This window comes from Sarcophilus harrisii, chromosome 1, assembly GCF_902635505.1.
Source record: "Sarcophilus harrisii chromosome 1, mSarHar1.11, whole genome shotgun sequence".
Taxonomy (NCBI): domain Eukaryota; kingdom Metazoa; phylum Chordata; class Mammalia; order Dasyuromorphia; family Dasyuridae; genus Sarcophilus; species Sarcophilus harrisii.
This window is the reverse complement of record NC_045426.1, coordinates 148,247,865-148,263,684: the sequence shown is the minus strand read 5'-3', so window position 1 is coordinate 148,263,684 and position 15,820 is coordinate 148,247,865. Positions and strand designations below refer to the sequence as shown.

Sequence of the window (15,820 nt, the reverse complement as noted above, 5' to 3'; positions counted from 1 at the left end):
CTTTATTTCTATTCCCTCTAATTTATGAACTATAAACCATGATCAATCAATTCAGCTCTGCCATTGCTCCTGGATGGGATGTGCTAATATATTCCTCTATGATCTTGCTGACCATGTCTATGATATTCCTGGCAAAAATTATTTTCTTGGCCATCATTGCCATACATATATATATAGTCTTGTCTTTAGACTATAAGATCCTTAAGGCAGAGAATATTTATGTTTTTTTAGTCATAACCCCAGCTCTTAGCACAGTGCTTGACCTAAAGTTAGTGCTTAATAAATGTGTTTTCATTCATTCTCATCATAAGACCAATTCACTTCCTATTTTAGTTACATAAGTGATGACACCTATTTAATATGTTCTAGTGTGTGATTCTTCATTGGTAATATATTGATGCGTACTTATGTCTATCATATATGTCTCTGATATCACATTATTTATTATTATATAGCATCATTGAAAGACTATTGGAATTTAAAAGATGGCCATTGTCTCAGGGAGAAGCTTTGTGGTCATTAAAAGCTATGCATTCCCCAAATCCAATATGACTCTCTGTTCTCTTATTCAGTTGTGAACTCAGTTTATTATTCATGTGCAGTATCTCTCTCTAAAATATAAGTACTGATGGATCTGCTCTCTCCATCATCCATTCAATTGTATAGCATGATATGGATAATGGACATTGTTGTCCTGAGTAAGATGGTTATGGGTCTTTTTTAAGAGGATTTGAAACATCCCAAGATTCGAAGAAATGAGCCCATAATCTTAGGCAAATAAAAACATCTAGAGCAAAAGTGTCCAAGTATCGCTGGGCTACAATGCAGCCCTCATTGTAGTCTTTAAACTGAATCTGGAATGAGCTAAATTAAAATGTATTTTGGAAATATTTTATAAAAAAATACAATAGAACATAGAATATTTAAATATGTGATATTTTAATTCAATATCTGGCCTTCAAGGATCCTTGTGTAGTTTGGTGATTCCTATTTCTTTTTTGAATTTGCCACCACAGATCTAGAGACCTCAATTTCTGTAGTGAATTTGTTTTTTTATTTGAACTCTGTGCTGGAAATTCTCCATAATAGTGGCCAAAATCTTGGTGAGCATTCATCTTCTGTTTTACACCTTGTCTGACACTGATATTGAGAATGGCATTGATAAAAGTCCCTTTTATTTTCAAGGAATTGTTTTTACCCCAGCACAGGAGACATCTCCCAAGAGGAGAACTTTTAAGACAAGGTTTTGCTTTACTGAATTAAATACTTTTTAAAAGTTAAAAAAAAAGCACATTGGGATGCTGTATTCTCTGTACCTTTCAGTCAAATGTGTGACTACAAAAATGTAGTCTTTTTTAGAATGTCATTTGTGAAAGAGTATCCTTGACACACGTATTGATTGATCTCATAAATAACTTGTAGACACAGGAAAGTCAGCATATGGGTTGTTAATGACATTTTCTCCATATTGTTACTCCAGCACAGACCCCCTCTGAAATGTGGTCTAGTCCACTGACCTTTCCATCTTTCTTTTTTTCAATGTCATTTCTATTAAGGAAAAGGTTATGGATGACCTTGAAGAAAGCTTTTTCTGTTAAAGTGGTAGGAGTAAAAATCAGATGGCAGGGGAGTGAGGAAGAAGAAGCACTGAAAAACTATTCTTTTTTCTCATTTTAAAGTAGTATGATAGCTTTAGAAGATGGCAGGGTAAAGGGTAAGTATTTTTAGGCTAGGAAAGATTTGAGCTTGTTAATAGGCAAAGTAGAAGAGAACACTGGGAAAGGAGAGGTAGGAAATTCATGGAAGAAGATTCAAAATGCATGTAAGATGATTAATAGAGATGAGAAGGAAATGGGATCAAGAGTTTAAATGGAAAGAGTGGTTTTGAAAATGATAAGAAATATTATTTCTATAAGATTAGTGGAAGGATGAAAGATAGAATGGGTGACAATACTGAAAGATTTAGGGAAGTAAGAAAATTTAAATCAGATGATCTCAGTCTTCTCAGTAAATAGGATGTGAGGTCATCTGCTGAAAGTGAGTAAAGAAGAAATAGAGTTAAGAGAGAGATTGTGGGATGAAGAAAATTTTGAACAGATGCTGTACAGAATATGGTGGCCAATTACATAGGGATAAAAGGATTTCTGCAGCAAGGGTCCAGTTGAAATTAGATGACATGAATTGTAGAAAACTCAATCATCCTGGGAATAGGAACAAGCTGATAGGGGTGACCCATAATTAAATATTGTAACTGGCCAAAAAAAGAAAGGATGCCAGAGATTAGGAAAAGATTAGAAGAAAGAGAATGATTTCATTGACAGATAAAAGGATCAAATCTGAATAGGGAGGAAAGCAAGACAGGAACATTGTTGGGCAAACAGGAAAACTAAGGATGGGCAAAGAATAGGTTTGGAAGGAGGGGAGGATGGATAGAAAAAAATTTCAGAGTTCAGATTTTTGCAAATAGGATGAAGAAGCTGTAATCACTTTAATGGAAAAATTATAGGTCATAGTTATTGAAAAGCTCAAAAATTCACAAAGGTAGAGAATTAAAATTATCACCAAGGTGGATGATGAAATTTAAGGAATAAAGGCAAGAGAGATGTGAAGAGGAAGCCTGAAATCCAGGTGCCAAAGTCAAAGAGAAAAGTGATTGTGTCAGACATGTGAGGAAAAAAGAGTGATCAAGAACTAAGAAGGCTGAGAAAAGAGGAAACTGATAGATCTGAATCTCAAAAGAGAGGTATTTAAATGACAGAAATGATAGAAACAAAGCCAGGTTTTGACTAGGTTAACAATTAAAGAAAAAGTAGATAGGGTAAGTGGACTAGGAAAGGGGAAAGACATAAGACAAATCAAGATGAAGGAATCATAGTTTGGCAAAAGGGATTATGGAAAGGCAAAAGAAGTGAAGCTTTAGAAAAAGGGGTCATTTAGGAGATGTAAGTGAATCACTGGAAAGGTAATTTCCATTGGTGTGAGAATTACCAGTGAGTAAGAGAAAGATGGGTAATTAGTTGAGTTCTTAAGCAGTAATAGACATTAGAATGTTGATATCCAAGGTATCAATCAATAGTGGATGGATATGTATCAATTTAACAAATTGATTTTATAACTTTTACTAACCACCGACTATATATGTTCTGAGTGATGATACGAAGATGAAAACTGACACATCTTCTGCCCTCAAGAAGCCCACAGTAAGATATGATCTATATAACTGAATGCCATATGATCTATATAACTGAATGCTATATGGCCAAATGTGATGGAATAAAGGAGAGATCTGAGTGAGGAAGGGAGAGGAGAGAGGAAGAGAGAAAGAGACAGAGACAGAGAAACACGAGAGACAGAGATCCACAGAGAGAAGGAAACAGAGAGAGACACAGAAGCACACACACACACACACACACACACACACACACACAGACAGAGACAGAGGGAGAGAGAGACAAAGAGATAAACAGAGACAGAGAGGCAGAGAGGCAGAAACAGAGAAAAAATGAGACAGAGCAAGATAGACAAGAGACAGAGAGAGACAGAGCCACACACACACACACACACATACACACAGATTGAGAGAGAGAGAGAGATTGAGAGAGAGAGAGATTGAGAGAGAGAGAGAGAGACAGGGAGATGGAGAGAGAGACAGAGACAGAGAGACAGAGAGAGAGAGAGATGGCACCTGACCTGGGAATGAAGGAAAGGAAGGCTGTCAAGAGGCAGAGATGAGGACAGAGTCCATTCCAGTTATGGAATATAGTCTCTATAAATAGAATTAGAGAGTCTTGGATAAATTTAAGGAACACTTTATTGTCTGGTTTGACTGAGACATAGAACATAATAAAGAGTAAGATGAAATAAAGTCAGAAAGATAGTAGAAAGGCTTTTATATGCCAGGTTGTGGAGTTTGTATTTTAATCCATATACAATAGAAAATAAAGTTTCTGGAGTAGGTAAATGAAATGATAAGGGTTGTTCATCAGGAAGAATTAATTTGACAGCTATGTGAAGGATGGTTTAGAGAGAGGAGAAACTAGCAAAAAGGATAGCTAGATAAGGGGCTATTAGAATAATCCAGGAGAAGTCTAAATTAGAGTGATGACAATGCCTATGGAGAGAAGATATTTTAGAGACTGAGAAACAAAACTTGGCAACTTATTAGATGTGGGGGAGTCAAAGATGATTCTAAGATTTTGTGCCATTAATAGAAATTGGACAGTTGCAGAGATGGTGATGGTGATACATTCAGTTTTTGGATATACTGAATTTAAGGTATAGATGTTTTAAGGATGAACTTAAGAATCCAGGAAGGAACTGTCTGGCAGATAGAAGCTTAGAGTTCAGGGCAGAGGTTAGGGCAGGATCTATATATTTAGAAGTCACTTACATAGATTGATTATTGAATTACTTGGCATTCATAGCCCTTCATAACCTATTGTAACACCCCTCTTACCTTTCTAATCTTCTTGCACTTTACATCCCCATGTACTCTTCTATACAATAACATCCTTGCTATTCCTTCAACAAAACATTCCATTTCTAGGTTCTGGGCATTTTCATTGGTTATCCCTAATGCCTGAAAGGCTCTCACTTTTTATTTCTATCTCATGGCTTCCTTCAAGTCCCAGATTTAATTCTACTTTCTACAGGAAACCTTTTCCAATATCTCTCAATTCTCCCTGCTGATTGTTTCCTATTCACACTGTATATACCTTCTTTATACATAGTTGTTTGCATGTGGTCTACCTCCTTAGATTTTGAATGCAGGGATAGATTTGCCTTTCTTTGCATTTTTAGTATTTAGTGTAGTACCTGGCATATAGTAGATGTTTAATAAATGATGATTGATTGAATATTTTGTTTTATTTGTTTTGGTTTGGTTTTGGTTTAGGCAATTGGGGTTAAGTGACTTGCCCAGGATCATATAGTGATTGATGAATAATCAATGATAATCGGCACTTTCCAAGGGAAAGAGACTATCTCTATCTTGGTAAAAGAACACAAGTGAAGGGACAAAGATATTGGTCAACTTATCTCCTGAGATTGAAACAGGGATGAATAAAATGGATAAAGCTGCTTTTGATAAATAGTCATTATCTCAGAAAGGTAGGAGATAAAAGTTATCTATTGAGTAGGAAGGCGAAAGTTTGAAAAAAAAAAACAAAGATTTAGAATTATAGAGGGAATCAATTAAAGATAAAAAAATATATATATAGTCTAGAATGCTCAGGCAGTGTCAATCTGGAGAAATAGAGGATTATCATTAAAGGATGCAAATCTGTGAATAGGGTTAACTAAAGAGAGTTTTGACAATAGTGAGGCATTTGAGCAAGTGAGAACTCATTTGTTTCAGAATCAGAGGTTGATGTGATGTTTCCTATAGAAAACTATGGAAGGACAAGAAATGTAGCGAAGTAAGAAGTGTATGTAGGAACAGCTAAATGGTGCAGTGGATAGAGTACTAATCCTGAAGTCAGAGCACCTGAGTTCAAATCTGAACTCAGAAGGAATCTTAGAGTTGTTGATTTCACTGATATAGGGAACTCCTGGATGAAGAAATTTCTGCCACTGCAGGTTTCTACCTTCTCTTCAACTTATATTTATCTTAGTTACCTAGAGGACATAATGATTTTCCCACAATCATACAGTCAGTAAGTTTCAAGAAAAACTTGAAATGTATCTTTCTTGGCTCGGAGGGCAGCTCTCTATCTACTGTACTCATGCTGAGATAAAAGTGCAGATTCTCAGATGGTCACAATACTCAGAACCTTAATCCTAGGGTTGCTAAAGAACTAAAGATGTAATTTTGCCCATTCTACTGCCCTTAGGTGAGACAATATTTAAACCAACAAAGAGAGGAAAATATACCCAGTTTTCCAAAATCTCCTGAGAATGCTCAGTTAACTAGAGTATGAGCCCATGGAAATGTTTTAGCAGACAGGTTCTTAAGAGTCTTTTAATTACATTAGTAGAACTCTAGGATTTGATAATCCCTAGCCTTTGACAAACACTAAAATTAAGATTTTTTTTTTTTTTTCTACCAAATTTTCATAGTTTATTTTATTTTTTTTTTTTATATTTTTTTATTATTTTTTTTTTTTAAATTTAATAGCCTTTAATTTACAGGATATATATACATGGGTAACTTTACAGCATTAACAATTGCCAAACCTCTTGTTCCAATTTTTCACCTCTTACCCCACCCCCCCACCCCCTCCCCTAAATGGCAGGATGACCAGTAGATGTTAAATATATTAAAATATAACTTAGATACACAATAAGTATACATGACCACAACATTATTTTGCTGTACAAAAAGAATCAGACTCTGAATTATTGTACAATTAGCTTGTGAAGGAAATCAAAGATGCAGGTGTGCATAAATATAGGGACTGGGAATTCAATGTAGTGGTTTTTAGTCATCTCCCAGAGTTCTTTTTCTGGGTATAGCTAGTTCAGTTCATTACTGCTCCATTAGAAATTATTTGGTTGATCTCGTTGCTGAGGATGGCCTGATCCATCAGGACTGGTCATCATCTAGTATTGTTGTTGAAGTATATAATGATCTCCTGGTCCTGCTCATTTCACTTAGCATCAGTTCGTGTAAGTCTCTCCAGGCCTTTCTGAAATCATCCTGTTGGTCATTTCTTACAGAACAGTAATATTCCATAATTTTCATATACCACAATTTATTCAGCCATTCTCCAACTGATGGACATCCATTCAGTTTCCAGTTTCTAGCCACTACAAAAGGGCTGCCACAAACATTCGTGACATACAGGTCCCTTTCCTTCTTTATAATCTCTTTGGGATATAGTCCCAGTAGTAACACTGCTGGATCAAAGGGTATGCACAGTTTGATAACTTTTGAGCATAGTTCAAACTACTCTCCAAAATGGTTGGATTCGTTCACAACTCCACCAACAATGAATCAATGTCCCAGTTTTCCCACATCCCTCCAACAATCATCATTATTTTTCCTGTCATCTTAGCCAATCTGACAGGTGTGTAGTGGTATCTTAGAGTTGTCTTAATTTGCATTTCTCTGATTAATAATGACTTGGAGCATCTTTTCATATGACTAGAAATAGTTTCAATTTCTTCATCTGAGAATTGTCTGTTCATATCCTTTGACCATTTTTCAATTGGAGAATGGCTTGATTTTTTATAAATTAGAGTTAATTTCTATATATTTTGGAAATGAGGCCTTTATCAGAACCTTTGACTGTAAAAATATTTTCCCAGTTTATTGCTTCCTTCTAATCTTGTCTGCATTAGTTTTGTTTGTACAAAACTTTTCAGTTTGGTATAATCGAAATTTTCTATTTTGTGATCAGTAATGATCTCTAGTTCTGCTTTGGTCATAAAACCTTCCCTTCCACAGGTCTGAGAGGTAAACTATCCTATGTTCCTCTAATTTATTAATAATTTCATTCTTTATGCCTAGGTCATGAACCCATTTTGACCTTATCTTGGTGTACGGCGTTAAGTATGGATCAATGCCTAGTTTCTGCCATATTAGTTTCCAATTTTCCCAGCAATTTTATCAAACAGTAAGTTCTTATCCCAAAAGCTGGGATCTTTGGGTTTGTCAAAGACTAGGTTGCTATATTTGTTGACTGTTTTATCCCTTGAACCTAATCTATTCCACTGATCAACTAATCTATTCCTTAGCCAATACCAAATAGTTTTGGTAACTGCTGCTCTATAATATAATTTTAGATCTGGTACAGCTAAGCCACCATCATTTGATTTTTTTTTCATTAATTCCCTTGAAATTCTTGACCTTTTGTTTTTCCATATGAACTTTGTTGTTATTTTTTCTAGGTCATTAAAATAGTTTTTTGGGAGTCTGATTGGTATAGCGCTAAATAAATAGATTAGTTTAGGTAATATTGTCATCTTTATTATATTTGCTCGCCCTATCCAAGAGCATTTAATATTTTTCCAATTGGTTAGATCAGACTTAATTTGTGTGAAAAGTGGTCTGTAATTTTGCTCATAAAGTTTCTGATTTTCCCTTGGCAGATAGATTCCTAAATATTTTATATTATCAGTAGTTACTTTAAATGGAATTTCTCTTTGTAACTCTGACTGTTGGATTTTGTTAGTGATATATAAGAATGCTGATGACTTATGTGGGTTTATTTTATAACCAGCAACTTTGCTAAAGTTGTGGATTATTTCTAATAACTTTTTAGCAGAATCTCTGGGGTTCTCTAAGTATACCATCATGTCATCGGCAAAGAGTGATAATTTGGCTTCCTCATTGCCTATTCTTATTCCTTTAATCTCTTTCTCAGCTCTTATTGCTATAGCTAGCGTTTCTAATACAATATTAAATAGTAACGGTGATAGTGGGCAACCTTGTTTCACTCCAGATCTTATTGGGAATGGTTGCAGTTTGTCTCCATTACATATGATGCTTACTGATGGTTTTAAATAGATGCTGCTGATTATTTTAAGGAAAAGTCCATTTATTCCTATACTCTCAAGTGTTTTTAATAGGAATGGATGTTGGATTTTATCAAATGCTTTTTCTGCATCTATTGAGATGATCATATGGTTTTTGTTAATTTGGTTATTAACATGGCCAATTATATTGATAGTTTTCCTAATATTGAACCAGCCCTGCATTCCTGGTATAAATCCTACTTGATCATAGTGTATTATCTTGGAGATGATTTTCTGTAGTCTTTTTGCTAATATCTTATTTAAGATTTTAGCATCAATATTCATTAGGGAGATTGGTCTATAATTTTCTTTCTCTGTTTTCAGCCTACCTGGTTTAGGTATCAGTACCATGTCTGTGAAAATTAAGATTTTTTAAAGATAATAAAAAACTGCTGAAGACCAGAGTCTTATGTGCTTGAAGAAAGTAGGTTAAGTTTTTTTAAAATGAATTTCAAGGCAATGCTCTTCTTTTCAGATTTCTTAGCTAGTTCTTTTTCAAAAGAAAAAAAATCACTAGGCTATGTACTTTTGAAGTTATATTAGGCCTTAGGTGGAATTAAAAAAGGAATCAAGGTGGGCTCAGGCCCATGGTTTTTAATTTTCTTAATTTTGCATCCATAGAATGCCCTGAATGACCATACAGACTCCTTTATGGATAGTTAACAACTATAGCAGTGGCATTAATAGAATAGTGAAGAGCACTGGAGGTGATTTCTCCAGGTATAACTTTCTATGTTGTATATTTCTAAAGCCCAGAGGGAATAACTACATCAATGAGTTGCATTTGAAGCAACCTCATAGAGGAAATGGGTGTACTGTGTCACTTTAGGTTCCTTGTCTTCCTTCAAGACAAGACATGCTAGCTCAACAGTATGATATTCAACTTTGATAAACTTAGCTGTTCTCAGCAATACAATAATGTAAGAAAATTTCAAAAGATTCATGGTGGAAGATGCTATCCAAATCCAGAGGGGGAAAATATGGAACCTAAATGCAGATTGAAATATATTATTTTTACTTTTATTTTGTTTGCTTGTTTTTTTTCTCTCATGACTTTTCCCCTCTTGTTCTGATTCTCCTTTCACAATATGACTAATGCAGAAATGTGTTTAAGATAATTGAACATATATAACCTATATCAAATTACTTGCTATCTTGGGGAAGGAGGATGGAAGGAGAAAAAAATCGGAAATCAAAATCTTATAAAAGTGAATGTTGAAAATTATCTTTACATGTAATTGGAAAAAGATAAAATACTATTAAGTGGGGAAAAAAGACAGTAGTTCAAGTATCATTTTGTACATGATTCTCTCAGTTGTTACTGCCTTCCCTCCTAAGCTATCTTGTAGTAGCTCTGTTGAATTTATTCAGTTTATATTTATATTGTATGTAGGATACATTTTCACTTCTTTCTCCCAATAGAATATATGCTTCTTGGAAGTAGAGATTGTTTTATTCTTTGTTTGTACTTGCATCTTCATGCCCTAATAAATACTCATAATATCCTTAATAGGGTATTTAATAAGTATTTGTTGATTGATTGTTGGGAGTTGTTAGGATATTGGACATAATTTTAAGAGAAATTGTATATCTGAATAAGATTGGCTATCACTTAGATATCCTTAAAGACTTAGAATCCTTAATGATTATATAGTTACTTTCTAGTGCTTTTGCCACTCTGGAGCCAAAAACACAATTTATACGGTAATTAAGTCTAATTAGAGGTCATTTTACAGATGAGAAAACTGAGGCCCAGTTAAGTAAAGGGAAAATGAAGTATCTTAAAGAAAAATTAGTAACTGAAGAAAGATCCAAGTATGAGGTGACTAAAGTAATAATTTATATACCACAAGAAATGTTATCAGGAGAATATGTTATTTCCTTAGGGAATTTTTAAAATTATTATTAAATAAGTTACTCAGTCTCTGACTATAGAAGAAATGCCTCAGAATGTCTGGTATGGTCTGACTCTACTTTCTCCACCTGTGCTATTATCCTGACTTCTCCACCCTCTCTACCTGACAGAGAAAAGTTGTGGTGAAGGGTAAGCTAGAGTGGTTGTGTCTTGCTCCAACTTGAAAATATAAAATATTATAGAAGAAAAATAGATAAGAATTTTCTTTATTATTTATTTTTTAAAAAAATAGATAAAAATTGATTATCAATGTAGATAAGGTATAGAAAAAGATTTAAAGCTTGGGCAGGTAGGAAATTGATTAGACCAATGAAAGAAACAGCTAAGGAGGGAAAACTGGCTGGGAGGAAAAAAAGATGTTGAGTTTGATTTCGGGCATGCTGAATTTCAGGGATGAAGGCTGGAGCTCTGGAGATAAGAACCACAGACCCAATTTGGGAGAAGTATTCATTCTCCAAAAAGTGATAGTTAAATGTATAAAATAGATCAGGAGAAAGAACAGAGAGAAAAGAGCAAAGGCCAGAACTCCAAGTGATTAATTAATTAAGAAATTAATTAATCTAATCCAGGGAGGGAAACATAAATTAGGTTGGTAGAAAGTGACTACTAGTGGTAATCTGAACCAAAGAGAACTGATAGGTACTCCAGGTAATGAAAATCATTGTTTTTAATTAATCCTTATCCCAAAGTTTATTATCTTTTTCTCTTGTATTGTGGACCATTGTTGCAGACTGGTAGAACCTATAGATGCCTTCTCAGAATCATTTTTTTTAAAGGAGTCAGGTACATAAGATTATAAAGAAAACCAATTATATTGAAATAAAAATTGATTTTCTCCCCCTAAAATTCATGAACTTCGTGAAATCTATCCAAGGACCCTTTTGAGGGTCCATGAACCACAAGATAAGAACTCCTGCCTTAGCCCCACTGGAAAAATAAGGCATCTTTCAAGGTACACAGATGCCAACCTAGATCTATTATTACAGGTAGGTCTCTAGAATGGTGAGATTTGAAAAGCCTCGGAAAAGGAAAAGCAACCTTTCTCTCCCCAAGACATATTTCATGGTAACATGAAATAATAATCTTAAAGAATTCAATTGCAATTTGGCTGTCAGGTTCTTGTGAATGCTACATGGTCAAGAAGTAAATAAAACATTTATTATAAAGGATTGTTCATTACATAAAACAAGTTATGAGATCAAGAGAACATTGTTATTTTGAGTCATATGCCAATACTTGGAAATAACTTTTCCTTTTTAACAGAGCATCTTTTTTAGTAATACTTTTTGTCATGGGGTTTGTCTATCAGTTTTTAAAGATGACAAATGCTTAAAGCTTAACTTTGGATTTTGTAGGGTTTAGTCTCTGCTTTGCATTGGTGCTCATTTCATTTCAGTTAATGAAAGTATATATGATCATGGAGGGAAAAAGACGAAACTACATGAAAGAAGGTATGCTTCTGTCTAGGAGGGTATCACACAATGGTTACTATGGCAACCACTGCTTTTTATTGAATACAGAGCAAAAAGATCAATTAGAAACAATTGGGGGAACTTGCAAAGAACACAAAACACGCCTGCCTTGTGATTCAGGAACTTCTCAGAAATATTTTATTGAGCGGCTTATAGAAAATATGGCTGATTTTACAGTCATTTTGGGACTTCTCCTCTTAAAGGCTATAAGGGGTGTGGGGGAGGATTTTATACAAGATTACATTACTTGTCAGTAATGAAGACATCTTTAAATGTTGGAAGGGCATATAAAACATATTTGCCTTCTTGGAGTATCATATATAGTACAGAGAATTTTTTTTTGTATTCTCTGCCCACTAAAAGTCTAGCATCATACACAGCATATAACTGGTACTTGATAAATGATGAATGTAAGTTGAACAAATACATTCATCTGGATTCCCCCTTTGTAGCAATATCCCTTTTCTTCCCCCTTATTTGTTGGTTCTCACTTCATCTTATCTTTACAAGAAGACATTTTCTGTAATACCTGAGAGCAACCCTAATCAGCCAGAGTACAATGATGGGGATGGGGTGCAAGGGTGATGCAAAGATCAAAGTGGACATAGTTCTGGCTAAGGAGAGAAAAGGACTGATATCCAACCTATAAAATTCCTTCACTGAATCCATGATCTCATTTAGATAGCTAATATCTTTACCTTTATGGATCACATTATGGTACTCTGGTAAATGTTTAACAGCCAGTTCTCCAAGAAAAAAATGTACACATAATTTTATGTTTAATTCACATTATTATGAACACAATATACATAACTTTCTTAAGTCTGCCCAATGTAATCAATTATAAATCAATCCCTGATTTGTAATTTGAAGATTTCTGAGGTGTAAATGATAACATTCAAAGCAGCTAAGTGACACCTTGGAGAGAGAGCCAGGACTAGAGGCAGGAAGACTCTTTTTTTGAGTTCAGATTCAGTCTCTGACCCTTACTAGCTATGTAAACCAGGGCAAGCTTAGTTTGCCTAAATTTGTTTGCTGTGGTTTCTTCATCTGAAAAAGAAGCTGGAAAGAAAATGGCAAGCCACTCCAGTATTTTTGTTGAGAAAACCCCAAATGGGATCACAAAGAATCAGACATGATTAAAATGATAGAACAGCAATAACTACTCACACTAAAAATTTAACTACCAGATCTTTTGTGCCTATAAAATCTGATGCCAGAAGATGGTTGAACAATTCATCCACAAGATTTCATCTTTGTTCCCTTATTCAGGAAGTCCTTCACAGAGTTCTTATGAAAAGCTGGAGGCCTTCCACTGATTTTTGTACTATTTCATAGATAATAACAGTAAGTATTGCTCACAATTGTATTGTACTTTCTGGTTTATAAAAAAAACTTTACATACATGATTTCATTTGCAAAATTTTAGCCATTTTTTTCTCTTTGTGAATTGGGCTTGAATATGATAAGGAAAAGTTGAAGAAAAGGCAATAATCATTTGCTGAGGATACATAGCTTTCCACTGTTAAGAGATTCAATTTCATTTAATCCACCCTGACCATTAGAGCTGGTGCTCTTTTTGTGTGATGCTGTGAACAACAAAGATTTCTTTGGTTGATTTCTTACCGAGTTGCTCTCCTAAATGTTTGCCTCTCTCTGTTGAGATGACTCGTTCATCTTCCATGTCGCATTTGTTCCCAACCAAGATAACCTGGGCATTATCCCAAGAATATGTTTTGATTTGAGTTGACCTAAAAGAGAAAGAACACAATTAAAAAATAAAAGTCAGGGGAAGGTATGACTGGCTGAAAAAGAAGACAAGAAATAAATGCTAGAGATTATAATTACAGGGGAAATGAAACACAGACAACTTGTGACATTTAGACTAAATTAGCTTGGTCTGTAATTCAGCTCCTCAAAGACTCAACAGTAAATGAATGAATTAAAAAAAATTCAAGGGAAGTTCACTGTTGTCTTGACTCCCTATTTATGTAAGCTATATTAGTAATATGACTTTCATTATAAAAAAAACAAAGAAAAGTTTGATGTTGTCTTATCATTCCACCATAGAAAACATCATCTTATTATATTACAATAGAGTCTTAATCTGCTAAAGCAAATTAAATGTAGAGTATCCTGGATAATTAAAAATATGAATACTGTGAAATGATAAGTACATCACTTTCAGGTTATGTAGAATGAAATTGTCATATGATGCAGATGGGTACTAAGGATGCTGCACTGTGTTGGCATTTTAACTCATAATTATATTATGTGATTTTAAAAAAATATCCTCAGATAAAGTATATCACACATAGATTCATCTATCACTCTCCCCTTTATTGTGTTACTTGGATGGCTGCTAATTAGAACTATAGAATATTGGTTCACACAAAAACACATGTGCATGCATGTATAGATACATATATAATATACCTTTATATATAAATACATGCATGTGCATATGTTTTACACATATATCTGTGTATTCACACATACATATGAATTTAGGAAGATGGTATTCCTGATTCCAGGCCAAATACTCTACATACATATTACTATATTTTTTTAATCTAAATTTGCCTATAAATTTGGGATAGCGAGATAGTACAATGTATAGAATGCCAGGCCTACAGTCAGGAAGACTCATCTTCCTGAATTCAAATCTGGCCTTAGTCTATGACTAGCTATATGATCCTGGACAAGTCACTTAATCCTATTTGCCTCAGCTTTCTTATCTCTCAGATGAGGTAGAGAAGGAAATGTCAAACCATTCCAGTATCTTTGCCAAGAAGACCACAAATCGGTTAATGAAGAATTGGGCACAACTGAAAAATGACTGAACAACAATAACAGCTTACCGCATTTGAGAGGTGTTAAGACTAAGGATAGAATGCAGAAGTGTCAATAGAATGACAACGCAAGAAGAGACATGTGCAATCCCTTCCTCATTTTACAGATCAGGAAATTGGAATACTAAGAAGTTACAGGACTTCCATACAGCCCCACAGGGAATAAAGAGCAAGGATTTGAATCTAGATCCATTGATTCTAAAGCCAAAATTCTTTTTATGATCTGTACTATACTCTCTTTTCAATCTCCTAAGAGTTAGGTTGAAAGGAATGCAAGTAATGCAAGCAGCGGGGTGGGAGGAGTGGAAAGGAAAGTTATCATTGCATTTTCTGAAATCATTAATAGAACAATTTGAATTCAGGAAGATGGTATTATTGACTCTAGACCAAGTACTCAAACCACTTTGCCTCCCAGCTGTCCCAGGGTAAACAGTTAGGATTATTAAATTATCTATCTGTCTGTTTGTCTGTCTGTCTGTCTGTCTGTATCTATCTGCCTTTCTAACTACCTGTCTGTCCATTTGCCCCTTTCTGTCTACCTATCTCTCCCCCTCTCCCTCTCTCCTTCTCCCTTCTCCCCTCTCTCTTTTTCTTCCCTTTCTCCCTTTCTCTTTCCTTCCTCCCTCCTTCCCTCCCTCCCCTGCTTTCTCCCCCATCTCTGTTTGTTTATCTGTGTATCTGTGTCTGTAATCTATCTATCTATCTATCTATGCACCTGCCTCTATGCCTCCCAATCTATCTGTACGTATCTCTCTCTCCTTTCTCTCCCCCCCTCCCTTTTCCCCTCTCTCTCTGTCTCTCTGCCTCTCTTTCTCTCTAACCCCTGTCTATCTGCCTCTCTGTCTGTCTATCTCTCTATCTGTTTGTCTGGGTATCTGTGTCTGTCTGCCTGTTTGTCTATCCATCTATCTATCTATCTACCTCTCTCTCTCTCTGTCTGTCTCTGTCTCATTCTCTCTCTCTCTCTCCAATTCTATTTGCAAGTATGTATCTAACTGTCTGTATTTACAAACTCCAAGGTGCAATTCCTAACAAGTATCCTTAAATATGTAATTTAGAAAGCAATTGGAAACAATTTATATTTAAAAAATTGATATGATATGAACTATGTCTTTGGGGAAGAA

The 15,820-nt window shown here is 34.8% G+C and overlaps 1 protein-coding gene across 2 annotated transcripts in view; it reads right to left on the bottom strand.

The window, feature by feature from the left end:
- Positions 1-15,820, bottom strand: part of RAB3C (RAB3C, member RAS oncogene family) — a 320,415-nt gene that overhangs the window by 27,191 nt on the left and 277,404 nt on the right. For both annotated transcript variants that reach the window (XM_031965327.1, XM_012541040.2), the window contains exon 4: positions 13,471-13,595. In XM_031965327.1, the coding sequence (XP_031821187.1) occupies positions 13,471-13,595 (125 nt within the window). The remainder of the gene's footprint in view (positions 1-13,470; positions 13,596-15,820) is intronic.